This window comes from Pipistrellus kuhlii, unplaced genomic scaffold, assembly GCF_014108245.1.
Source record: "Pipistrellus kuhlii isolate mPipKuh1 unplaced genomic scaffold, mPipKuh1.p scaffold_m20_p_56, whole genome shotgun sequence".
Classification (NCBI taxonomy): domain Eukaryota; kingdom Metazoa; phylum Chordata; class Mammalia; order Chiroptera; family Vespertilionidae; genus Pipistrellus; species Pipistrellus kuhlii.
The window spans coordinates 1,231,956-1,257,977 of NW_023425558.1; the positions used below are offsets into that span (position 1 = coordinate 1,231,956).

Genomic DNA, 26,022 nt, shown 5'->3' on the forward strand with positions numbered 1-26,022 from the left:
AGGGTCCAGCTGGAGCCTTGCGCCCGTCTCCCCCTCCCCCCCCCCTTGGCCCACAGAATGTTGTGCGGCAGGTCTGGAGGTCCGAAGAGAGTTTGGGCTAATCCAGCCCTCTTCCCTGCTCCCACCCCACCCCCACTGGCCCCAGGAGAGCTGGCTGGAGAAGCCCATGGATTTGGAAAGCTCCTTTCTCACAGTCTGCGCCCAATGATACTGCCACCCTTAGTCCAAGCCAGCGTCTGCCTTATCGGCCCTCCTGGGGTCCCACAGCCTGCCCCTGCTGGCCCTACTCGTCAGGAAGATTCCACACTGAGCTGGAGGCCAGAGGGTGTTTGGATCCCCAGTTCTGCATAGCACAACCTGCCATGTCTGGATCACACTATTGTGAATGTGTGCGCAGAAAACACCAGCAATAAACCTAACACTTATATGGCACTTGCAGCGTGCCAAATACTGTCCTAGGCACTTTCCCACAGATTCCCTCAATTAAAATGGATGTAGAATGGTTTTTGAAAGTAGGAAGTACTGATAGTCACAGACATTATGGGGCCCCAGTTAAACCATAGCCCCTCTGTGCTGCCCGGAGCTCACGGCCATAGGGGCAGGCAGGCGGGGCTCACAAATTGTTCGTGCGGGGCTCACAAATTGTCCGTGCAAGGCTGACATTTCTGACAAACAGGAGAGGGGGAGGGTGGGTCACGGGGCTGGCTCAGCCCTGGAAGACCTCCTGGAGGAGGCAAGCTGAATAAACAGCCTCTCAATTCTCCACCCATGACCTTTGTCCCTGGGCTCCTGTCATCGCTGACTCACCCCTCACCCGCCTCCCCCTCACCAGCTTCCTGGCAGCAGGCACAAGTGCTGGCCAGTGGGAGTCTGGGAACCGGCACAGGGACCGGCCCTGCTCTAACCACCCTCTAGAGATCCCATCTACCTCTTCCCTCCAGGGGTCCAAGGCCTTCTCCCTCCACTGCTGCCCTGCCAGGAGGGAGGTGGGCACAAGTGAGAACACTGGAGGGAGGACCACTGAAGGGGAGGAGAGGAGCAGGCATGTCTGGGGGCCCCCGCCTGCCTGGCTCTCCCTACCTACTTCCTTGAGGAGTCAGGGTCCAGAAGCGAGCTGCAGGGCCCTCCCTGCTGAATTGTTGGGCTGGGCCTCTCTAATCCCCGTCTGCAGTACGGACTAAGTGGGGCCCACATTGAGGGGCTGCTGTGTTGGGAGGGGAGCGGGAGGCCTACAAAGGGTTCAGGTGTGGGTCCTGTCAGGCACTGAGCACTCTATTCTGTGGAGGGATAATGGTGTCCAGCTCTGTGGGGCTGACGACCCCCTCCCCAGGGGGCATTGCCAGAGGTGCACGCACCCTGCTTCTGAGCCCACAAAGCCTTAGGGAGTAGGGAGCCATGGGTGGGGCCGAACCCTCCTCATTCCTGGTTCCTCCCACCCCTGAAAGCTGATAGCCGTGAGGCCCTGCCGCCGCCCAGGGAGCGTGAAATGGGGTGTGCCACTGGGCGGCCACAGCGCTCCTGCTGCCGCGGAGCCTGTTCCCTCTCCCCTCTGGCACCCCGACCTGCTCTGCGGACACTGTCTGATCGTCCCTGCCAGCTGCCCCCAGCTCTGCCTGGCCCAGTCTGGAAGATGTCTCCCTGGGCCTTCAGCTTCACCCAGGACAGTCAGCTCTAGGGCGGGCACCCTCGGGCTGGCTTGCAGGAACTCTCCACTGGCAGCGTTGCCCTCCTCTCCTGGTCAGAGAGCAATGGGAGCGAGCTCCCAAGGTTTGAAGGAGTTGGCACCCAGGGGTGTAGAACCATCTCTGTCCAGTTTGCATCTTCCCTTTGCTTGGCATCTGGCTCCTTAAGGTGTGCTGGCAACTAGACCCGACCTTCACCTTCCCTTCTTCATTTCCCCCACCTGGCCTGCTCCATCACCTTTCTTCCCGAACCCCTGCCCTATCCAGGCCCATCCCCGGCTGGGGTCTGTCACAGCTCAAGCTTCGGCTAGAAGGCCAGGCCAGAGGTCTGAGCTGGAGGCTAAATTCTCTTCCCTTAGGGAGTCTCCGGAGACCAAGGCCTAAGTTCTTGTGTCAGCCCTAACTCCCACAGGTTGGTGATGGGACTAGCAGGAGTGACCTTTGTACTTCAGCCTGGGAATACTCAAGGCCCTTGCTCCATAGTCAGGCCCAAAGTCTTGGGGGATTCAAAAGAAAAGGAGAGAAAAGAACTGGAACAGAAGCTCAGAGCCTTCCTGAGGGCTGAGGCCCACCGCTGACTGCTCCAAGGGGAAGGGGGATTAAACCTGGCTTAGCTCAGACAATGAGGCAGGATGGGGGGCCTCAGCACTGCGCATGCACCCTAAGATCATGATGGAGCTTGTGGGGAAAGCCAGCGAGAGCTAGGAAGGTGGGGGCAGGTGTGGGGAGGGAGGAAGGCAGCTGCCTGGGGCCCAATGGGCGGTGGGGCGTTGCCCGCTCTCCTTCCCTCTCCCCAGCACACCCCTTCCTCAGGCCCTCAGGCTCTGCCACCACCCAGAGCCCCCACACACTCCTTCACCCGGGCCCCCTTCCCCACCCTGGTCCCGAATTCCTTCAGGCGGCTCTCCTAGTCCCTCCCGACCCTCCCAGACATCCCACCGAAGGCTCTTCCAGACTCTCCGGCCCAGTGGAGCCTGGTAGAAGGCAAAGGCTCCCTGGGTGCGGTGTTTCTGCCACCGGACGTCTCTTTTGTCCTGTCCCCACCACCCCTCCTTTCATCACCTCCCTTTTCCTTGGCCATCCTCCTCTAGCGTTCTGGGCAGATTTGAAAAGGGCCCTCCTGGCCATTCCTCACTGTGGCCACCAGGTGTCAGACTTTGTCCAGCTGGGAGGAAAGTCCTAGTTCACTTCCACCCCATCAGCCAGGCTGTGGAGATCAGGGCAAGTTGGAGAGGGGCCTAGAGGACGCCCTGAATGGAGGCTGAGGGACCCTGGAGGCCGAGAGGAGGAAAGGGCTGGATCTCTGGCCCTAAAGTATTTTCTTACTTGCCCCAGCCCCCACCCCACTGACAAGGCTTTGTCCGCTCTTGGGAAATCGGGGAACCAGGCTGAGTCAGAGAGCTCAGGAATTGAAGTGACAAAGGAGGGACAGTTGTGGCTCCAGAGAAGGAGGGGCTGAGAGGAAGCCAGTCGTCAGAGCACTCAGCCAGGCTGGGTCACTGGCCGTCGCCCTCGCCCTGGAGGTTCAGGAGAACAAGGGCCTCCCTTGGCCCTTCCCCATTTGGGGCGGCTGTGGCGAGCGTGTGTGTGAGCGTGTGTGTGAGCGTGTGTGTGTGTATGTGTGTCAGATGAGTGCTTGAATGAGGCTCCTAACTTACCGAGGGGGTCCTAAGTCCCGGATGTCGGGTCAGTCTTTGCAAAAGTGGGCTACTGGCAAGGAGTGACTACCCTTTTTGCCACCCTGCATCCGAGCCTCTTCTACGCCCCTGGAAGTTGCCCCTCCCCCATATGACAGTTCTCCATCTTAAACACAGGGGAGGTAGATGAAAATGAGATTTCTAACCGCTCTGTCATATCTGGAGAAGACAGGGAGAAGGGCCTTCTCTCCCCGCCCTCTCACTTTCCTTAGGCTTCCCGGGAGCAGATGTCCTCTAGAGACCACACCCCTCCATGGCCCTGCGGGGCTTCCGCAACCCCCGGTTCTTAGGCTGACCTCTGGATACCTGGGCCCTGACTATGAGACCACACTTAAGCGGTTAAACCTGGGATAACCAAAAAACTCACCACCTCTCCTGAAACAGCTGTGGATGGAGAATGGCAAACTCACTCACAGCAAAGCCTGATAACATGCCATTTACCAGGAGCTACTGGCCCCTTGACCTCTAGTCCCAAAACCCAAAGGGGGGGCTGCCACTGCCAACACATTAGTAGGGAGCTCTTTGGAAGGAAGCTCAAAAACTCAAACTATGAAGTGTCCTCTATGACTGGGTAATCCTCTGTGTCCACCTCCCGCACCCTGCTCCCAGGGTGCACCCTCTACATCCTTAGCGGGAGTGAACTCCGGCCCTCATCCACCCTGCTCCTCCCCGTCCCTCGTCCCGTTTCCCCTCGCTACTTAACTGCCTGCACTGCGCTCTGCAAGGCACACAGCCACTCAGCCGTACAATTTCTCACCTTCTAGATCCCACATACTCACTGCCCCATGATTCGCTGCCATTCCTGCCTTGCCAGGCCTCAGCTTTGGGGAATGCCCCTTCTCCACTCTGTCCTACTTCTGGGCACCTTTTGCTTGCTAGGGAATGTCACAATCCATGGGTTGATGATAACAGAGCTGTGTTTGCTGATGTTTCCTGGCTCCTTGTGGCTGCCCAGCAACCCTTTTGATTCTCCTGTGCTTGTCTGTGACTCCACTCCCCAAGTCTCCCCACTCTTTCCCTGCCACACCTCAGGCAGCAATGGCATGCTTAGATCTTTTCTGTTTAAAAAACAACAGCCGACCAACCAACCAACCAACCAAAAACCCTTCATGCTCCTCTACCATCTCTAGATATTCCTTTTGCCATCAGACTTCTGAAAGAATATACTTACCCCTTCTACTTTCTTATCCTCTTCTTCTTTAATCTCACGGTTTGGTATCTGCCTCTTAACTGCTTTTGCAAGGGTCACCAAAGACTGCCTGATTTTACCAATGCCAGTGGATTTTGCCCATGTCCTCTCAGTTCTTCTGGGCATCTGACACTGTCGATCAACAGCTTCCTTAAAACTCTCCTCTCTTGACTTTTAGCACATTATTGTCTGGACACACTTTAAATCAAATTATGGACAACTTTAGTCTGTGCTGGGCATTGTGCTAAAATGCTGTAGGAATGCGAAGATGAATAGATTACAGAGCCTGCCCTCAAGATTCGGCCTGCTTAAAAGGGAGATGGACACACTTAACTATCCCTGGCCTTGGCCATCCTTCAAGAACAGTGTCAAATCTCACCTTCCATACTGATGCAAAAGCGCTTACTGTGTGCGAGGCCCTGGAACACACAGTGAGCGCAGCAATCCTGCCTCCCTTCTAGGGCTACAGACTAGCAGAGTCCTCGCCCAACTGGGAGCGATTGCTTCTTCCTTGATGTCCATAGTCTTTTCCTTGGGTCTTTCTAAACTTTGAAAGTAGAAACCAAATTCTACCTTGGGTTCTAGCATTTGTGAGGAGGGAAGGAAGTCACAAGTAGTTTTGTTCAACACACTAATTGACTGCCATCTTTAGGCTGGAGCTTGAGCTGGGTGCTGGGATAGACAGATGGGGAAGACTCGGAATCTTTCCCCCAAAAGCTCATGGTACAGCAGTGTGGGACATCCCTCTCTCCCCCCTGTATTCCGTACAGCCCTTTGCTTGGTGCCTTACATGTAACAGCTGCTACTCATTTTCCCCTGCACGGGGACAGCCCAGATGCCCCCTCCTGTCTGTCGTGTTAGGCAGGAGGCAGGGCCATGCCCGGGCAATTTCTCTCCCTGAAGAGCCCGGACCCTGCAGGGTGGGCATGTTCCCTCCAAGTTGGGCCAGTGACTCAGGGACATTCAGCAGAGCCTGGCTTGCTCCACCCACACACAAGTCCAAAAGCTCTGGCCTCTCCCTTTCCAGTGGTTCATGCGTTTGTGGGGACCGCCCAGTGCATATGACACATGTATGCTTTTGTTCCTTATCGCTTCCGGTAAACTGGTCTTCTCTTCCCAAATAGATTGATCACAGGCTCTATCATAAGAGCTTCTTTCTTGTTTCTTCACCAAGTAGCACAGTGATGACAAGGTATGTCTTTACAATATTTGTCAACTGCCTGGCCAGTGTGGCTCAGTGGTTGAGCGTCTACTTATGAACCAGGAGGTCACGGTTTGATTCCTGGCCAGGGCACAGGCCCGGGTTGCAGGCTCAACCCCCAGCAGGGGATGAGCAGGAGGCAGCCGATTAATGACGAGCCAATTCTCTCTCATCATTGGTGTTTCTGTCCCTCTCCCCCTCTCGTCTCTGAAAAAATATATATTAAAAAAATATATATTTGTCAATTGATTGACATCACCGTCACCTGTTACTTTCTTTGCTGAGGGTACTGCCTCCAGGAGACCCTTGTAAAATAGCCATGTGTTTACCTGGGAGCTGTTAATCCATTACCTTATCCAGCGGCTCTTCACTAGATTGTTAGGACACGCCATTTGCCACAGTAATCTGTTTTACTAATCGATGCCACTGTATTTAATACTCCCATTTTACAGATGGGGAACTGGAGAATAGAGAGGTTTCAATGACTTGTCCAAGGTCATTTAGCTCATAGGCTATGAAACTGGAACTTGAGCTTAAGCCACCCCTTAAACAGCATCTCTCCTATTAACTTGCAGTCTGATATGACTTTCTCTTTCCCACTCATCCGTTATGCATTGGAAAGGAGTAGTCACAGCTGAGAATCATGACTTGGCTGTGGTCTAGAGCCCTCCCTCGTAGATGAAGGGCGTTGAGAAAGTGAGGGTCACTGCTGGGGAGGAGGAGCCCAACGGCAGCCACAGGGAGGTTCTGGGGAAACTGAGGACCGAATGCATGGGCTAACTACCCGGAAAGAGCACCAGAGGAACAGCTGAACTGTGTTTCAGAGACACATACCTCTGAGACCATTAAAGTGACCCAGAGAGGTGAGGTGGGCCGAGCAAAGGCGGAGAGAAGAAAGTCAGTGCAGATAAGAAGGCTTTGGGGGGCATTAAAGGAATATGGCGTGGATGGAGAGAGCTGGAGTGAAGTCTGCTGTGTACATATCTTCCCGACAGCGCGGGAGACCTCTTCCCACTCTCTTTGCATCTCCCGAGTTAACCTCTGGGCTCCCGGACTCTCCTAGCAGCCATGGGAGCCGGGGAGGGGAGGCCAGGAGAACCAGGAATGAGAGCCAGGAAGGCAGTGCCAAGCAGAGATGCTTCTGGGGCAAGCATTTTATTTGTTAATACAAGAATAGAAAATTTGCAATAAATATAATCTAATAAATAACATCTCCAAATAAATAAATATTAATACAACAAACAGAGTCATGAGTGGTTGGGGCTGGAGTGCAGGGCCTGGGGGAGCTGCCCCATACACCCCGAAATGCTACTGCAATGTAAACTTTCAGGAAATCCTGTGGCTGTGGCCATGGTTGCCCTCCCCAGGCTGGACAACCCACAGATACCCTGGAAAGGGGGCAGAGAGGAGGCACCACGATGCTGGCAAGAAAATTCAAGACAAGGTCCTTTGGTTGCCACCCTGTGCCACCAGTGCCTCGGTGACCCCAGGGTCCAGTCTGTGCCTGTCCCTCTGCTTTCAGTATCACCTCCAATGCAGACCTCACCTCTTCCATTTTTAATACCATCTCTTCCTGTTCGGACTTGCCACTGTGCTTGTTTCCTGAATTAAATGTATGGAGTTAATTGGGGTAGGGTAGCAACACCCATCTAAGGAGAGTGAGGCAGCAAAGGGCTTCACCCCAGAAAGGCAATGGTGCGGTGCCCCCTCCCTGCCCTCCGGGCATGCTTCCTGCAAGTGCCGCTTACGGGGCTGGCTGGGCGCTCACTGGCAGTGGTTGGCAGGAAGCAGGAGGCGGTGAGAGTCTTCACACCCACCCGAACCACCTCGGCTCCCTGGAGCACTGCTTCCTGTAGGAATGGGATGGGGCCGATTGCACCTCTTCCAGACCTGCGGGACTTTGGGAATAGGGAGGGGATGAGTCTTATTGCATCATGCCCTCTTCCAAGTCTGGGAAGGGCCAGAGGCTCACAGCTTCTGTCTCCGGCTCCACAAGTGTTGGCACTCAGGCTCCTCCCTCCCAGAGTGGGAGCAGGGTGGGGAAGGGGAGGGGAAAGAGGAGGCGGTAAAGGTCAAAGATCAGAAGCCGTGGGTCCCCAGGTGCAGGGTGACCGCAGCTGCCGGAGGCTGCATCTTCTTCTTGAGCCGGTTGAAGTCCTTGGCTGAGCGCCACAGCCAGGTCTGCAGCTCCTTCAACAGCCAGAAGTCATCCATCTTCTGGAGGAAGTCACTGTGGGCAGGGCCAGGGGCCCAGGCGGGCTCAGTCCCGGGCAGAGACTGGGGCAGCGGGTAGCCCAGAGCTGCCATGACACCCGCGATGCTGCCCAGCAGGCCCTGGAGGCTGGTGCAGAAGTGGGCCAGGCTCCGGCGCAGCTCAGCTGCAGCGGCCTGGCGGTCGAGGCCACGCAAGTGGCACAGGAGGTGGCTGTAGGCCTCGTAGTTCTGGGTCAGCCGCAGTTTGTCATTGAGGCTTCGCCACACTTCCAAGTTGACAGTGGCCCTGGGAAGAGTCTCTGCCCCCAGCCGAGGCGGGTTGAAGTCAGGCTCGTTGAAAGGGGGGCCCAGGTAGTTCAGCTGTGGAAAGGAGAGGGCGATGGGGAAGGAGGGGGGCAAAGCAGCCAGCTTGCCGCCACCTGGGGATACCTGTCCCCAAAGCTTCTATGTCCTGCGCCCCCTGACGTTGGCCCCATCTCCACGCCAGATCTCTCTGTTCACGGCCAACCCTACGTTTCTCCGTGGATGTCGTTTGCATGGAGAAGACAGGTGAAGCAGTGAGGGCACTGAGCTCTCCTACGGAGAGGTGTGGAGTGAGAAAACTGAGCAGCAGATACTCAGGGAGGACTCACGGATAGGCTGTGTGTGCAAGCCTCTGGAGAGGGCCCGTGGGGGGCAGGGCAGAAGAGGAAGAGGAGCCATGGGGACCCAGGAGGCCAGGCTGCAGAGGCAGAAGGTGGACCGAGAGTGCAGAGCCAAGAGGAGTTCGAGAAGGCAGCAGTGCTCAACAGTGCGGCTGTAAAACAGAGAGCAAGGGGAATGAGCCTTAGGAAATCCTGTTGGGTTTGGCAAGGAGGCGCCTGACAACCTCGGAGAGAACCGTTCCAGTGGCCTGGAAGCCAGATTGCAGGGGGTTAACGCGTGAGTGGGTGGAGAGGAAGTGGAGGCAGAGGGTGTAGACCACTCCTTCGAAAAATTTGGCAGGGAAAGCCAGGAGAGAAAAAGGGTCGGGAACTAGAGGGGGTAGCAGAGTCAAGCAAAGGTTTTCTGGACAGCAGAAGCAGGTCGGCAGGGGGAGGGGCCTGCGGGCATCAGCTCCTTTGCCCAGTGCCACCAGCTGACGGGCTGGGGACAGAGGGACACACTAACCTGCAAGGAAGGGCCCACAGAAGCAGGACTGCGGAGGGAAGAAACTGAGGCAGTCTCCAGGGCTGGGCTGGAGGAACGGTATGGAAGTCAGTGCAGGGAAAAGGACAGCCTTGCCAACCCCCGGGGGAGAAGCCTGGGGCCCAGGGAAAGGGCTGAGGGAGACAGTTCAGCGGGGAGAGAAAGGAGAAGAGAGGGGCGAGGCCTGGGAGAGGCAAGGGCCCAGGGGGAGGGTCACACGCTGACAAGCACAGAGACAAACCAATTTCCTCGGTGTATCCTGGGGCTGGAGCCAGCTCCCCGCCACCCTCCCCCTTTCTTTCCCTGGCTCCAGAGTAGGGTCTGGGATGTAGAGGAGGAACACGGGAAGAGGGGGCCGGATCCCCGTGGTCCTCGCTAACTCTGACCCTCCTTCCTGCTCTCCTGGGCTCTCCAAACACCTCTGGACGGCCCCCAAACTCGTATGGCGGAACTTCAATCCACACCCCGAGCCCCTGCCACCGCTGGCCTGGGCTCCCTGCGGCCCCCTTCCCTCAAGTCCCCCCTCGGAGGCCCATCGAGGATGGGAGAGGCAGACAGAAGGAAGGCCCACGGGTCCGGAGCAGCAGGGCCCCAGGTCTGGGGCAGAGGCGAGCTGGAACATAGGCATGGGAGGTGGGGCCCCTCCGTCCCCACCCAGCCCCACCCTTGCAAGAGACACCACAACACGGTGTAAACAGAGGAGACTTCCCTGGCCCCCAGGGGGAGGCGGGCGGCTGGGCAGTCAGCCAGTGGGGCAATGGGCCAAGGCGGGTGCGAGGCCTGCCCACATGCCTAGTCCTGGGGCCAGGGATGGGGAGGAAGGGGCACCCTAGAGGGAAGGGCGAGGGATAGGCCAGACGTGGAGACTGCTTGGAGCTAAAGGTCCCCTCTTCATCACCCCACGTTCATCAGACCCCTCCACCATCTCTTCCAGCTCCTCTTCTCATTCTCTGCCAGTTCCCAGACCCCTCCAGCCGCCCCTCATACTCACATAGGTCCCAGCCAAGCTGCGGAGTTGGTGCTCCAGGTAGCGGGTGAGGTCATAGGTTTTCTGGATGGAAGGCCCAGGCCCTGGGTCCCCTGTGCGGTTGAGGGCTGGCACTGCAGGGAGGTGCCAGAGCACGGTGCACAGGCAGGCTAGCATCCCCCACGAGTCCCCTGTGGACAGGACGGGCAAGAAGCATGAGGGGGGCCTGGCCTGGGAGAGGAAGCAGCTGGCAGCCTCTCAGGTGTCTGTCCCCACCTTGTGCTGGGGGAGGGGGCGGGGCGCCAGATGGGAGGCAGGGAGGGGGGGGATGGAGGAGGGGAGCATTCCTGGCCCCAGAAAGCGTTTTCTCGCGCGTATGTGTGTGTGTGTGTGTGTGTGTGTAGGCATGTATGTTATACATTATACCAGTAGATATTGGGGAGTTTATGTGTGGGTCAGCTAACAGTCACTGCATGTGCCACCATGTAGGTATGTGTACAGGAGGGCCAGGCCTAGGGACAGGGACCAGTGTTCCGAGTTCCAGGTGTACCGCAGCCTCCTCTCCCAGCCTCTGGTCCCACTGAAGCTTGTGGGGAGCCAAGGGGTTGGGGTGGGAAACAGCACACATCACAGCTGCCAGCTGAGAGGCTGCCTCCTCTCTCCTCTGTCCCCTCTCTCCTCTGTTCTCCTGCCCTCCCGGAACCAACAGGTCCCAGTCAAGCTATAGGGGCCAAGGTGTAGGGTCAGACCACAAGGTCAGGCTGAAGGACACGGGTCTGGCTCCTGCGGTCAGTGGTGGGACAGTCTAGGATATGCTCCTGGGGGTGGAAATGTAGGACGGGGTTAAAGGAGAGTTAACGTTCCCTCTCAGGGAAGTATGCTCCATTCTTATCTAGGGTTTCAGATGAAGAAAAGGTTAAGCGGCAGTGGAGGGGCGGGGTGGGGGGGGGGGAGTGGTGTGTTCAATGGATTGGGTCTGCCGCTGATGGTGCTGGAGAGTCTGGACATCCGGGGATGCCAGAGGCCAGGGGTCAGTGCCGTGAGAACAGACGTAGGTGGTTGGGAAACATGATTTTCCCAGCTTCTAGGGGAGGCTCAAAATCAAGAACACTTGGTCAGGATTCAGTGGGCATTGGACTGAGCAAAGCAATTAAGGTCAGGATAGGAAAGGCCATCATTGGCACTGGGCTAGGTTAGCTTTAAGGAGGGTTCCTTTTAAAGCTTCAGGTTAATTTATTGGGATTTGGCTGAGTGAGTGTGGTTGAGGTTTGAGGCAGCTGGGGGATGTGGTTAGGTTTGGGCAGGCAGAGGGTTGGCTGGGACTAAGGTTTGTGAATGTGTTGATTCATATTTTCAGATAGGGTGATGTATGACATGTCACTAAGAATATTGCTAGTGGATTTTGAGCTTGGATAGATGTGAGACCATGAGTGGTTTTTTTCCTTCTAATTTACATTTTATACTTTCACATTTTCTGCAATGACATATGTTGTTTTGATTAAAAAAAATAATTTGGATATGGGTTTAACAACTTGACTGCACTTAGAGTTAGGATAGGTTTGAGTTAAGACTAGGTTAAGTTTACAGTTAGTCATAATCCTGGTCAGGGTTTTAGAGAGGGTAAAACTTGGAAGGGTTTAGGATTCAAATTGTACAGAATGTCTCTTACAGAGCGTAAGGATCAGGTGGGGACTCCTGCAGTGTCCCCAACTGGTCAGTCTTTATATATGTTGATTTCAGAGAGGAAGGGTTGAGAGAGAGAAATGAGAGAATCATCAATCAGCTGCCTCCTGCAGGCCCCACAGTGGGGATGGAGCCTGCAGCCCAGGCCTGTGCCCAAACTGGGAACTGAATCATGACTTCCTGGTTCAGAGGTCGACAGTCACTGCGCCACGCCAACTGGTCAATCTTGACTTTCAGATGTGTGACTGACTGGCCTTACTGATGGCGCATGGGAGTCGGGTACTGCTAGTCTCAGGGACCTCCCTTTTGGTGAAGGGCTTTTGGTCTGAGTGTGCGTGTGGGCGCGCGCCCACGCGCGCACACACGCACGCACGCACGCACGCACGAACGCACATGCACATGCACGCACGCACACACGCGTATCCACAGGCATGTGTTTTAGGACAGAGGGGAGGGTCAGGCACATAACTGCTCCCTGAGGAGACAGGCTCTCTTTCCGCTCTTCCCCCATCTCCAGCCCGTGCATTCCCTCCTCAGCGTTCCTTTCCTTATTCTTTCTTTCCACCTGAGCTCTTGCTGACTCTGAATTCCTTTCTAGTCCCCGTTCTCCACATCCCCAGACAGCTCCAGGCCTCCTCTCTGCGTGAAGCCTTGGGCTGCCCTTAGCCTGGGCGTCTGAGTCACTCCCAAGGTCCTGCTGGCACAGGTGGGCTGGTTTTGGAGGTAGAGACCTGCTGAGGTGGGCAGTGGCCTTTCCAGCCTTGAGGTAGCTTCCAGGATTGAGTCTGGCCTGGCTGGCAGTTAGCGGCAATGCCAGGGTGCTGGCTGAGCAGGAGTTGGGAGCTGGGCTTGCCTCTTTAGCCGCCCTGCTAGACAAGAGTTATGGGGCAGAGCTCTGCTTATCCCATTGTGTGTGTGCGGGGGGGCGGGATAGTCAGGAACCCAGCTATGGGACTTATTTCCCCCTCCACTTCTGGGCCCTGGGGGACATCCCTGGGGAGCACTGCCTCCCTGCACAGGGACAGCGGGGAGAATGGGGGAGAAGCCTTTGGATAAACAAGAGCTAAGTCATCTGGGCAGAAAAACGGCTCATGAAATTAACCAGACAAGGCCGGTGTTTCCAGGAATATTTCAGTTCTGAGGTAACTGTCACTGCAGTGTGGGTGGGTGGGGGGTGCAGGGAGAGAGCAGAAGGCTCCAACTGACTGACCCGTAGAGAGAACCAGAAAGGGAAGGAGACTCAGAAACCCAGAGGGAAAAGAGGCTAGGAGCGGAGAAAGGGGACAGGACAGGGCTCTGCCCTCTGTCATGACGCTTCCAGTCCGGGCACAATGTTCCTGTACCGCAGGCAGCAAAAGCATCTGGGACAGACAACCTGTGATGGGGTTGTAAGTACAATAGTTTGCAGCTCGCCTGTGTCCCGAGGAGGGCGAGTGCAGTGGGCATCCTGGCGCCCTTATCGATCCTCCTCTCCAAGTTCATGGTGTGCAGGTGGACCTGGCCGTAAGTGCTGTGTCCTGGGCCCCATCTCCCCAGTTCTGGCGCCCGACCAGCTCCCGCCCCAGCTCTGGCTCTGGCTGCTGCCCACTGATTGTTTACATCCCGTCTTCCCCTGTTTATAAATCCGGCTGAGCACGTGAGGAGCTAATGAGTGCAGCTCACGTTTCCTGCTGCAGCCCCCTCACCCCCCATCCTGGCCCCCGCCTGGGCCGGCCCCTAATTCCATCCAGATCCCTGGGCTCTGGGAACCGAGGCCCCCCTCAGGAACACGCACATGCACACCTCGGACTGCAAGCGCATGGCCTCCCTGCCCCGGCGGCACTCACAGGCACACCTGTGTGCGCATGCCTTTGGCCAGCCGCCCCTCAGCCTGCAGCCTGTACCCCCCAGGCTGACCTCACTCCACTCACTGAGGGGGTGGGGCTCGGCAGTGCAGAGGGGCCGGGATGCTCAGGGTGAGTAGGACAAGTCAGCTGGGAGACTCTGCTCCTGGAACTGGTGGCTGAGAGCGATCAGCTGAATGCATAGGAGCCAGGCAGGCATCGCCAGGCTCCAGAGTGCTGGGCTAAATGTGGGAGCCAGAGGGAAAGCCCTGCCCGCAGGGCAGACCAGGAAAGCATCCTGGTGACTGCGGAGGGGTCTGTTGAGGGGAGCTAGGGCGATGAAGCAGTTTAGGGGCTGATGTGTCCACCGTGGCATGAGATCCAGGCACTGAGACTGTAAGAAAGGGTCCGTGGGGGAGTTCCCAGCCTGCCCTCCCGGGGAAAGGCCCCCAGACACAGCGGACCCTCCTGTCCTCTGGGCTGCCGGCTGCCCGCCCTCCCTCCTCTCCTTGGTCCCTGTCCCCAGGCTGCTGAGAGGTGGCTTAGGGAGTGAGCACACGTGGGCCCCAGAAGCCAGGAGACCTCGCTCTGCCAGCAGCCCATCAGGTAATGGGGCTTCGGTGAGGGCTGAAACACCATGAATGTTAAAGCTCCTCTCCAGAACCTCGTGGCCTCTGTCTCTGCTGTCCTCTTCAGCCGCTCCCTGCCCTCCTCCTCCACCCACATGACCAGAACCTGAGGCCTGGGGAGCAGCAGCAGGCAGGCCGCCGCCTTGCCTTGCCCTGTGAAGTCCATGTGGACCCGAAATTGGGCTTTCCTTGGAGTGAGAGGGTTCTGGATTGTGCGGCCAAAGGACCCTGGGTGTGCTGGGGGTGTGTGTGTGGGGGGAGCTGAGAGAGAGCGAGCTAAGAAAGAGAGAGCGAGCTGAGACCAGGGAAGCTGGGCCACAGGCTTTAGCTGGGCAGGGAAGAAGTTAGGAAATAGTGGGGGTGAGTGTGTGGGTGAGTTTCAAAGGGTGTTGTTATCCAAAGGCCTGGGAGGGGCTGAGGGACCGGCGGGAGCCCGGCGTGAACAAGCAGGTGGGATTGTGGGGAGGAATGTGAAGTGTCACTAGCAGCCTGGCTGGTTGGCAGGGTGCGTGCAGAGTGGCTGGGCAGGAGAGCCGGCTGGGGGGGAGGGGGGAGAGACTTAGGGGGCAGCTGGGTGACAGTTGCTGCCCCCACTGCCCGGTGCCCTTTCCCATCTGGGTGAGCTCCTGGCTCGGGCGCAGTGAGGGTGCCGGGGCCAGCGGTGGAAGCAGGTCTGCTGGGTCAGGGGGATGTGCCTCTGAGTCTGTCCCACCGGCTCATTGTGTGCTTGGGACCCTGAAAGGTGTCTGTCGGGAGAGAGCCTGGCAGAGGAGTGTGTCGAGGGCCCCCGCCTACAGCCTCGGGCTCCGGGCAGCCCCCTCCTGCCCCCACGGGAGGGTCAGGCCGGCGCAGGAGAAAGCTGGGACGGTCCTCTGGGACCGGAGGTCTCTGGGGAGGACTTCTGGACGGCCGACCAGGAAGGTGGGAGGGCAGAGATCAGGGGGACTCTGCGAGGCTCGAGGGACGCGGGGTTCCCCTTGGGGCCTCGGCCCGGGACCCTCCCGGCCCTCCCCCTCGGCGTGACCCTCGCTCCGGGCCCTCTCCCCGCGGCGCCGCGGCGGGCGCCTTCCCCCTGTGTGGCCCCGGCGCCCCCGCCCCGCCCGCCGCTCCCTCCGTCGGCGGGCGGGGGCCGGTCCGGGCTCCGCGCTCCGGCCGCTGCCCCTTCCCGCGCGTCCGCTCCCCGATCCGCCCTCCCGCGGCCCCGCCGCTCCGGAGGGTGACGGGCTTTTTCCTGCCCGGCCGGCCGGCGGCACCGCCCCCCGCCCCCCGCTAATCACTCCCAGGCCGCCGGGCGGGAGGCCCTACCTGCCGCCGGCCCGGCCGGGCGGCGTGTGGCTCCGGCCCGCGGCGCGGAGGGAGCCGCGTCCGCCCGCGGCCCGGCCCGGCGGCCGCTCTCCGCCTCCCGCCCTCTCCGCCTCCTTCCCGCCCTCTCCGCCCGCCGCCGGGGCGGGAGAGCCGCACGGCCCGAGGTGTCGGCCTCCTCGCCTCCCGCTGGCCCGGCCCGGCTCCCTCCGGCCCCCCTTCCTCCCCGGCCGCCGCCCGCGCGTCCCCTCCCAGCCCGCTCCCCTCGGACCCGCTCTCCCCGCTTCTGCGCGGGGCTCGTCCGTCGGGATTGGCGGCTCCCCGCCCGGCTGGGCTCCGGCGGCCGCCTCCCGGGCTGCGGGCGCCGCGCTCCCGCCACCCCGGCCCCGCGGAGCGGACTCGGAACGCCGCGCCCCGGCCGCTCTGGGCGCCCGGCTCTGCCTCCCCCGGCCCGCGCCCGCCGGGGGCAGGTCCGGGCTCCGCGGCGGGCTCCGGGGGAGGATGGGACCGGATCTCGGGCTCCCGGGCGGAGGCGGGGGCCGGGGCCTCGGACGCCTGGCTCCTACCTGCTCGGAGGTCCATGGGGCCGGGGGCCGGGCCGGCCGGGCGAGCTCCTCTCCCGGAGGCTGGCGGAGAGGGAGGGCGAGCCGCGGCTCCGGCGAAGCTTTAATAATCCCATCCGCCAGGCCCACTCGCAGGTTTTTTTCGCTCGGTTTCGGATTTTTTTTTTTTTTCAGTGTGGGACATTCTGCAAACTTTTTTTTTCTGACGTGTAAAGCTGTAACCACAAATTGTAGCGGCCCTCCCTGGGGTGGGGGGAGGAGGGGGAGGAGGGAAGGGAGGGCTTCTGGGGCTCCTCTCCCTCCCGCGGCACCGCGGGGGGGTGAGGTGAGGCGAGGCTGCGGGTACCACCCTGGGCCTCCCGGGGAGGGGGCGGCGGGCATCGGTCGGTGTGCAAACTCGAGAGCTCCGGCAGGGAGCCGCCCGCCTTCCCTCGCCCTCCGCGTCTGCCCGGGGCGCCGCTCCCCGCCGCGTGGGTCCGGGTCCCACGCTCACCCTACCTCTGCCTTCTCGTCCGTAAGCCCACCCCCGCCCCCACCGCACACAGTAGCTGCAATGACACATTCTCCCAAATGCCAGCGAGCTGGCCTGCGAGCGAGTGATGGTGTTTTTCCTGCTGCCCTTTGTCTGGGCTGGCCGCCCCCCTCGCCTATTGTCCCGTCGCCTGTCCCACTTCCAAAAGCCGGGGCCAAGCGAGGCGCCCGGCCGGGCAGGTGACTAACCGGGTCACAATGCCCCCTGCGGGGGTGGGCGAGGGCGCGGGCCCCGCGGGCTCATGGGCCAGGCTCTCCCGCCCGTTCACAAGGTTCTCCATTCTCCCCAGCGGCCAGGAGAGGACGGGGTGGGGGGTTGTAGTTCATTCATCCACACGAGGCACCGGACCAGTTCCAACACCAGGGCTTTGGGGGTGACTCAGCGGGAACGGTCTCACCAAGGCCATGGACGACCCGTTGGTGAACTGCTTCCCCACAGAGACCTTGGCTCCCGGCCTCGGGGTTTGGGTCGCTGGCTTTTCCGGGGGTGGGGTAGGGACTTGCTGGCTGGGGTGCCCAGGGGACCCATAAGCCTAGACCCTTCCCGGAGGGTCTTCCCGCTCCGCACAGCTCTGCTAGGCAGCGAGCAGAGAAGGCAGCTCTCCCCCACCTGGGGTCGTGCGGGAATCTCCACGCCGTGACTGTTCTTGGGGGACAGTTATCTGATCCCCATGGCTGTGAGTGCTCCAGAACCAGACCAGCAAGAAACCATTTAGTGATGCGTTGCTTTTGTGGTTGGTTGTTTGTTTGTTGTTCCAAAGGGAGAGAGGCGGTGGTGGGCCGACCTGGATGGCGGTTCCTCTCTGGGAACAGCATCAGAGCCCACGCTGCCCCTGCTCTCCTGGTGCCCCTGCCGGCCCTGCCCTGCCGCAGCCCTCCCGCTGGAGGTGAGAGAGGGTGTGTCATGGCCGGCACTGGGCTCCAGGCCGCTCCTCCTCGTCTGCACTTGGAGAACTGGGGTGGGGGGGATGGGGGGGTGGGGAAGAAGTTTGTTTTCAATTACCTCACTGGAGTGGGACAGACTTTGTTGTTGAGTTTTTCCCCCTCTTCTTTCTTTTCCTTTTTTTCCTAAACAAGAAAAAGAACTGGGAAAGGGGAGCTGGCCTGGAGCTGGGGGCAGCGGACTTTCTAGGGGAGCAGCAGGGGCTCTGGTGGGCTCCGGGGCGTCTGCCTCAGAGGGGCCCTCCGAAAAGTGCTCAGGGCCTCCCCCTCCGCCCCCCAGCCTGAACACTGAAGTTTCAATGACATTCTTGGCCTGGGAGCCCAACCATCTTTGATGCCTATGCCAAGGTCAAGAAGGCAGATGCCCAGTGGGTGACTGGCACTGAGGCCAGCCAGGAGGTCCCCTAGCAGCCACCGGTCAGAGGGAGGGAGCCGCGGAGGGGAGGGGAGAGGGAGAGGGGAACCGCTCAAGTCCTCCTCCCGTTTGCAGCCGGCTCCGTGCGGAGAGCGTCTGCACAGACAATGTGGTTTGGATTTGGCTGAGCCCCCTCAGCACCTTATAAAGCACCTTGCTGAGTCAGGGAGAAAGCAGCCCCACCGAGGGAGAGGAGGAGGGGCCAGGAGAGAGGGGGAGAGGGGAGTGAAGGGGAGGGTGGGGCTGAGCGGAGAGGAGGGGGAGAAGGGAAGGGACAGAACAGGAAAGAGGAGACACAAAGGCAAATAAATGGGTGGGAGTGGGAAGGAGGGGAGGAGCAGGAGCCCAAGGAGGAAGGAGAACAGACTCCGGGGTTGAGGGGGAATTTACCATGTTGCCTCCCCCCCCCCGTCCCTCCCCCCACATATTCATCCCAAGAGTCTAGAAGCATCGGCTCACAGGAACCAAGGGCTTCACTCTCAGATGAGGACCTCAGCTGTGACACCACGAGCTGAGGAGGTCGTCCGCCTCTGCCTCTTGTCTGGACTTGTGTCCCTGCCCTCTCCCCTCTGTGGTGGCGGGGGGGGGGGGATGAGGAGTGGGGGACAGCCTCTCCCCTCCCCCTCTCTCTACTGCCAAAGGGAAAATCGCTGCTTCCTCCCAGCGGCCTGTGCCCCTCTGCCATGTCTGGGCGAAGGCACAGGCTAGGAGCTGCCAGTTGGGTTGGGGCAGGAGCTGGAATAAAGACTATGCCTTTATCCTCCCAAATCCCAAACGGGAGTGGGCCATTGGAACTCGAAGGAAGGAAGGAAGGAAGGAAGGAAGGAAGGAAGGAAGGAAGGCAGGCGGGCGGAGTAGGAAGGGCACCTCAGGGTTCCTGTGGGTGGCAGGGCACAGGTGGCTGCCCTCTGGTTTCCAGCTGGGGACCTCCGGAAGGCCCCTGCTCCCATGTGGCTCTTCCTGTTCACTCCTGCTGGTGGCGGGACAGAGGTGAGAGGAGACATCCCCCCACACACACACACACCCCTGAGTTCCAGATCCTCGGTGTGTGTGCAGGCACTTCCTGAGCCCCCGCTGGGTTCTGGGTCCGATAAAAGACAAGGAAGAGGAAAGCCTACCCCTGCCTTTGGGAATCCCAGTCCTGTGACAGGAGACACCCAGTACCCCTCAGAGATCAGGAGATCAGAGGACGGTGAGGGGAGGAGAGCGCTGGGAAGAGGCAGAGCTTCAGGGTAGACATGTGACTGGATGCAGGAGGGGCAGTGGCAACCACAGGCCGGGGTCCTGAGGTCCCCCTGGGCAGAGGTATGTATAAGGCTCCTTGCAGAGGCAGAGGGCCAGGCCGGGAGTCAGAATGCTGGCTTCCCATTGGTCAGCGTGGCCTTGGACCAGCCCCTCACCTCTCTGGGGAGTGGGACAGGACCACCTTCCAGCAGCTCCCCCACAGGCTGGTGGGAGGAGCAGTGAGCTGAGGAGGCAGACACTGCTTTGCTGCCCTCTCTGGCCTTCTAGGCTCCAAGCCTTTCCATTCTCAGCGGGTAGCAGGTAAGGCTCCAGGGGGTGTGGCTGGGCAGGGGGCAGGCTGGCACCAGGTGATGACTGAGCTGCCCTCCAAAGGGATGAGGGTGAGTCGCTGTTGGCTTGTGGATGAGCTAGATTCCCACTTCTCCCTCCCACCTTCCCCCATTACTGGCATCCCCAGGGAGGGCTCTCCAGATGCCCCAACAGCACCGTGCCCCAGGCAGCTCAAGGACTGGCACTGTATGGGCACTGGCCGCTGGGTGTCCTGGATTCCTGGGCTCTGGTCTGATGCCCTCTGGGGGGTGAGCAGGAGTATGGTGGTAGAGAAGCCCACAGAGGTGAGTAAGGACATCCACTAATTCATTCATTTGTTCACTAAACTTCCCTGAGTGCCTCCTCCAGGCCAAGTGCGAGGGACAGAGAGGCTGTGGGGGGAGGCTGGCCTGTGTGCAGGTGGGAAAGGCAGGGGGAGCGAGGGAAGAGACAGAACAAAACACTGATGTAAGGGTGATACATTGGCCCTAGCCGGTGTGTCTCAGTGGATAGGGTGTCAACCCAGGGACTGAAGGGTCCCAGTTTAATTCCAGTCAAAGGCATGTACCCCAGTTGCAGGCAATCCCTGTGCAAGAGGCAACCAATCAATGTTTCTCTGTCTCTCTCCCTCCCTTCATCTTTCTAAAAATCAATGGAAAAATACCCTTGGATGAGCATTAAATAAATAAACAAACCATGAATGCAAAAATAGAGCACTTGTTTCTACAAAAATAATAAAATGTTTTAAAAGAGAGACATGCCGCCGAAGCCAGTTTGGCTCAGTGGTAGAGCGTCGGTCTGCGGACTGAAAGGTCCCGGGTTCGATTCTGGTCAAGGGCATGTACATTGGTTGCGGGCACATCCCCGGTAGGGGGTGTGCAAGAGGCAGCTGGTCGATGTTTCTCTCTCATCGACATTTCTAGCTCTCTATCCCTCTCTCTTCCTCTCTGTAAAAAATCAATAAAATATATTAAATTTTAAAAAATCATATGATAAACACTAAAATATTTAAAAAATAAAAAAATAGATAAAAGAGAGACATGCCAAAACCGGTTTGGCTCAGTGGTAGAGCGTCGGCCTGCGGACTGAAGGGTCCCGGGTTCGATTCTAGTTCAGGGGCATGTACATTGGTTGCAGGCTCTCCGGTAAGGGGTGTGCAGAGGTAGCTGGTCGATGTTTCTCTCTCATCGGCGTTTCTAGCTCTCTCTCTCCCTTCCTCTCTGTAAAAAATCCATAAAAAATATAAAAGAGAGACACATTGATCAGTTGCACCCTGATTGGACATTGAACCCACAACCTAGCTATGCGCCCTGACCAGGAATCCAACCCCTAACCTCTTGGTGCAGAGGACAACACTCCAACCAGCTGAGCCACAATGGATGGCCAGGGCCAGCTCAAGCTTACAATAACCCTGGAACTGTTATTCCCCACTTACGGGGAGGGAACTGAGGCTTGGGCAGTGGAGTCACCTGTGTAAGGTCACACAGTAGTAGGACCAGGACGGAAGCCCTAACCATCCCTCGCAGAATCAGACCTGGGAGGGGACTCTGGAAAGGAGAGGTGGGAGCTGAGCAGCTCCAGAAACGCCAGGGCTTGCCGGTGCCCTGGCCATGAGGTGGCTAACGGGCATGCCTAGTCTCTCCAAGACACAAGCCGTTCCTAGGGACAGAGCCCCCACTCTCTTGCCCGCCACCCACTACTGACAAGAATTGGCTGTGATGCTAGGCTGTCACCCCACAGCACTCCTGGTTCAGGAGGCCCCGTGCCCTCGGCTGGAATGGAGATTCTAGGAGCAGGGAGCACTGAACTGGGAGTGAGAGGACCCCCATCTGCAGGCCCAGGCCCAGCATGCCCTGTGCTTCCTGAGGCCAGACTGGATGGCCTGCAAAGGAAGGGGCTGAGGAGGCTGAGAGGCCCTTCTGGGCTGACTAGGGCCCGACCAGGCCCCCGGGACCCATTCCTGGGAAGAGTGCTCCTCTTCACCGCCACGTGTGAGCACTCCAGGGGAACATGCAGGCCTGGGCCCCTGAGGGCCGATGGCGAGGACAGGCAGCGGGGTGGGCACTTCCCTTCCCCTCCAGCGGGCCCTGTCTCACTCTGAGCTGGCCATGATGTCAGCGGAAACCCCTGGGCCTCCTCCCACCTCAGCAAGGGCCCTGCCCTGTGCCCCCACCCACACCTGGACCCGTCAGGCCTCCCCGAGGACACCACACCCTCGGCCTCCTGTGAAGCTCAGAGGAGCCAGGCCTTGCTGCGGGCCGCTCCCTGTCCTGCCTGGGCTCCGCTCGGCTGCAAGGATGTCTGGGTGACAGGTGTGCGAGATGGGCAGGGGCGGAAGGGATGCCCCCATGCTCAGCTCCTCCCTTGCTTGTCAGAACCCCCCCCCCCCCCGCCCCATTCTTCCAGGATGTTCCATTGCCCTGGCCAACCCATGCCTGGGGCTCCGTGACTCCGTCTCCCCTGGCAAAGGAGTGGGGTTACCTCTCCCTGGGCTGGGAGATCCTTATCCTGCCCTGCTGAGTCACTGCCGGCTCCTCCTTGTCCCCTCCCTCCTCAGGCTCCTCAGGACTGTCTCCAGAATGCCTGGGCTTCTCGGGGCCCTGGGGTCAGAGGACAGACAGCACCTCCTACGCCCAGTGCCTGCCATCCCGAGTGCCCGCACTGTTGGGAGAATGGCACAGTGGACGGGGACCGCTCCAGCGTTACTAGCTGTGTGATGCGCAAATCACTTGATCCCTGCACATCTGCTTTCTCCGCATAAAACAGTACCTTCCTCAGAATAAGGGTCCATCCAGTTCATATAAGTCCATCTCTGGCACTTACCACTCAATAAGGTGAAATATTACTCTGTCTCCCCCTCACACTCCGTCCTCCTGCTTCCACTAATGATGCCACCGCCCCCCCGGTGTCTGCGTCTTTTCTGTCCTTTCGATTCTGCCTTCCTGAAGCCTGTCCCCATCACCCCCAGCCTGACTCCCCACACAGGGCACAGACACTCCGGAGAGTTCTAGAATCGGGCTGTTGCTCAACTCTCCGATGATAAATGATTCCCGAGCATTTGAATTTGCACCCCAGCCGGCCTCCGGTAGGGGTTCAGCGTAGGAGGGGCACAGAGAGGGCACAGTGAGCTGGAAGGGTTGAGAGGAGCCAATTGCTCCTGTGCTGGGTGCCCGCCCCATCCTGAGCTTTCAGGTTCAGGTCATCTGTCTGCAAGATGTGGGTAGTTAGGATCTCCGAGGCGCCCCTCACTCCTACTGGCCCGCAGGCCCCTTTCTGAGGACGCAGGGACCCCTGCAGAGTGCTCTGTGCAGGTCGGTTCCAGCAGTTTCAGCTGCTACAGAGCTTGTTAAAGGAGACGGGAGCTGAAGGACTTAGGTTTCTAAGGGCTGTGGACACAGAGAGGCCAGGCTGGAGAGGTGAGGAAGGACAGCCAGAGGGGCTGGGAATCTGAGTGGCAGAAAGAGAGAGGCCACACCTGGCCTGGGTCCGTGCTGGGGCTGGGGAGGAGCTTGCAGAAGCTCCTGTATGTGCCCATGGAACAGTCTGGAACTGTAGAGACCCATTCCTGCCAGCCTGGGGCTCTGGGTCTCCTGGGACAGAGGGCAAGATGGCTCCAGAGCCATTCTGCTCTTAATTAGTGGCCACCTTCCCACCCTGCCCCCAGTTTCCTAGTCTCTCCCCCTTACCCTCCTCTGCAGTAAGCCCCTCTCAGCCCCTCCCTCCTTGGGTGCCTAGCTGGCTTAGGCACAGAGCTGGGCCCCAGGGTGCCTGCCTGCCCTTCAGGCGGAGTGGCCCAACTCCGTTCTGGGAGCTGGGACTGGACACGGTGTCTGTCTCCCTCTGCTGGTCCCTTTAGGGGACAACCCGGTCAGGACTCCCCAGCGCTGGTGGTGCGCCATCTCCACAGACAGCAAGTGTTGAGGGTTGAGGGAAGAACCCCGGGATTCAGACGGGGCTAGCCTGCAGGCTGCCCCCTGGAGTTCCTGTGGCCTCCAGCCTGCCTTAGGGAGGCAGGTCCCGCTCTGAGGCTTTCCCACAGGCCAGCAGGCCCCTCCGCTCCTTCCCTCTACCCATGAATGGAGCTGTCATCCACAGATTTATCTAAACCTCTTGTGGAGCTATTTATGTTCCCAGCCCAGACCACATCTTGGGGTAATGAGTTCCATCGGCATCCTCCCCCGCTGGGGGAGGCTCGCTGTCTTTGATTTGTCCTAAACCTACCTCACTTGTGCTCCAAGGGGGCCTGTAATTCCAGCGTGCCAGGTTTTGGTGAACAAGCCTGTGCTTCCCCTTTCCTTCCCCGCTGTGGGTTTAGAAAATTCCCTCCCGTCTCCCCGCCCCCTCCTGCCCTGCAGGCTGGAGAGACTTGTCTGTGCACCGGGCCTGGCAGTGTGGGCACAGCCACTGCCTCGGGTCAGCCGCCGGCAGCTCGGGAAGACAGAGGACTCCCATCCCTCCCCAGGCATCGAGGGGCCAGCGCATGGCAACAGCCACGGCCTCCCACACCTCTCCCTGGGGCTGCCCTCCCCCCACCCGAGTCCGCGAGTTCTTTCCAGTCCTGGCCTCTGGCCTTTCCTCGCAGTGTTTCTCTGGGGTCTTTCCTCCCTGCTTCCCTGTGTGGATCCCTCCCTGAGGAGGAGGGATTTTGTTCCCTGTTCTGACCCTAGGATGTGAGCTAGAGGTAGTGGGACACAGCAATCATCGGCACAGTAAAGCCGGCAGCGCGTGCGAACAGCTGTATCAGCACTAAGTTCATCCTCACACACCCCTTGCCTTCCCGCAGGTTCAGATGAGTGAACTGAGGCTCAGAGAACATCGACAATGTCCATTTGCACGCAGCCTAACAGTGATGAAGCCAGGAGTCAGATGTAGGCAGGCTAGTGGCCAGAATCCCATTGTCCACCTCAATAGACAACCCGAGTTCAAATCTTGTAACCACTTCGAATGTTATGCTCTTCAGTCATTCAATATACTACGCTTAAGCCACGGTGTGTGCTGAGCTTGCCCGCATTGCTGGGAGAAGTGCTGGGGATGAGAGAGGCCTGGGCAGGGCTTGCCTGCAGGCACACTGGCACCTGGTGGACCGCAGCAGTTACAGGTGGGCAAGGAGTGCCCTGCCAGCAGCCCAGTGCTGCCTCGCCCCCTCGGTCATCCCAGCACCACTGCACATTCGGGTCACACCAGAGCCTGGGCACAGGCTGTTCTGTTCATCCGTCCTCTCCAGCACAGTGGAAGCCAAGACAGCGGGATTTGTATCCTGTACTCAGGTTCCTGAGCTTAGAAATGTGTTTCTGCATTAAATGAATTACTGAGCTCTGGGGAATTCCTGCAACGTCAAGCCTAGCCAGTTGGGTGAGAAGTAGTGGTTGAACTGAAATTTCCCGACAGATGATTATTTTTAAAGTTTGAAATGGGTTCTGGCTGGTTTTGGACAGAGCATCGGCCCTAAGATTCCTGGCATGTATCTTGGGTTACAGGTTCCCTGGCCCTGGTAGGAGGCAGCCAATCGATACGTCTCTCTCACATCGATGTTTCTCTCTCTCTCCCCCTTCCATGCTCTCTAGAAATCAATGGAAAAAATAGAGACCTAAAAAAATTAAAAGTTTGCAATTGTCATCACCTTCTGTCCATCTCTCCCCCGCACCTCCACATACACACTTGTGAGTGGTCACAAGTAGGTATGGTGAAGACTAAGAATATAGGATTTGAAAGGTTCTGAGGGAGCATCTCATCCAATCCCCTCCTTTTTATCAAGGGGAAACTTGATATCAAGGCCCAGAGAAGTCCGCCCAGGCCTCCTGACTTCTGGCACAGATCCCACGTTGTCTCTGGGCCCCTATACCCACTGCCTGCCCAACGCAAAGGCTTCTGGACAGTTCTGAGGCTCTCATGCCCCCTGCAAACCCTCCCTTCTGGTCCTGAGAGGTTTGTTGGCTGTGTCCACCACAGCCTGGAGAGCCCCCGCTGGCCCCACAGCCAATGACAGCCCAGGCGGTGTGGCTGCTGGCTGAGCCGCATCCCATGCACAAGGTCACCAGTCAGGGCACAGATCCAGGCTGCAGGTTTGATCCTGGTAAGGGAGGCAGCCAATCCATGTTCCTATCTCACATTGTATTTTTTTCTCTCTCTCCCTTTCTCTCTAAAAATCAATAACATGTATATATTTTAGCTGGAGGTTTTACTAGAGTCGGCCTCCGGGGGCCAGGAGAAAGCCATCACGGTATCTGAGGGAGCTGGCCAGGCTTCCCAAACATAACTTTATGTTAAGCCGCGGTCCGCCCCCGTGGTTCAGTGGCTGAGTGTGGACCTTTGAAGCAGGTCGTCACGGTCTGATTCCCAGTCAGCGCACATTCCCGGTGTTGCGGGCTTGATCTCCAGTGTGGGGCATGCAAGTAGCAGCCGATCAATGATTCTCTCATTATTGATGTTTCTCTCTCTCCTCATTGATACTGCAAATGCGAAT

The 26,022-nt window shown here is 58.8% G+C and overlaps 1 protein-coding gene across 1 annotated transcript; it reads right to left on the reverse strand.

Moving 5' to 3' along the window:
* Window positions 1–6,892: 6,892 nt before the first annotated feature.
* Window positions 6,893–16,340, reverse strand: CLCF1 (cardiotrophin like cytokine factor 1). Its single transcript, XM_036416638.2, has 3 exons — window positions 16,121–16,340; window positions 10,142–10,308; window positions 6,893–8,343 (listed from the first exon to the last, which is right to left on the reverse strand). The coding sequence occupies exons 1-3, from the start codon at window positions 16,134–16,136 to the stop codon at window positions 7,849–7,851; spliced, it is 678 nt and encodes a 225-aa protein (XP_036272531.1). The 5' UTR covers window positions 16,137–16,340; the 3' UTR covers window positions 6,893–7,848.
* Window positions 16,341–26,022: the final 9,682 nt, after the last annotated feature.

Excerpts from the sequence above, each read along its gene's own strand:
- CLCF1 (XM_036416638.2), bottom strand. Across the intron at positions 8,344-10,141 it reads GCAGCTTGGCTGGGACCTAT|CTGAACTACCTGGGCCCCCC; the intron begins GTGAGTATGAGG and ends TCCTTTCCACAG.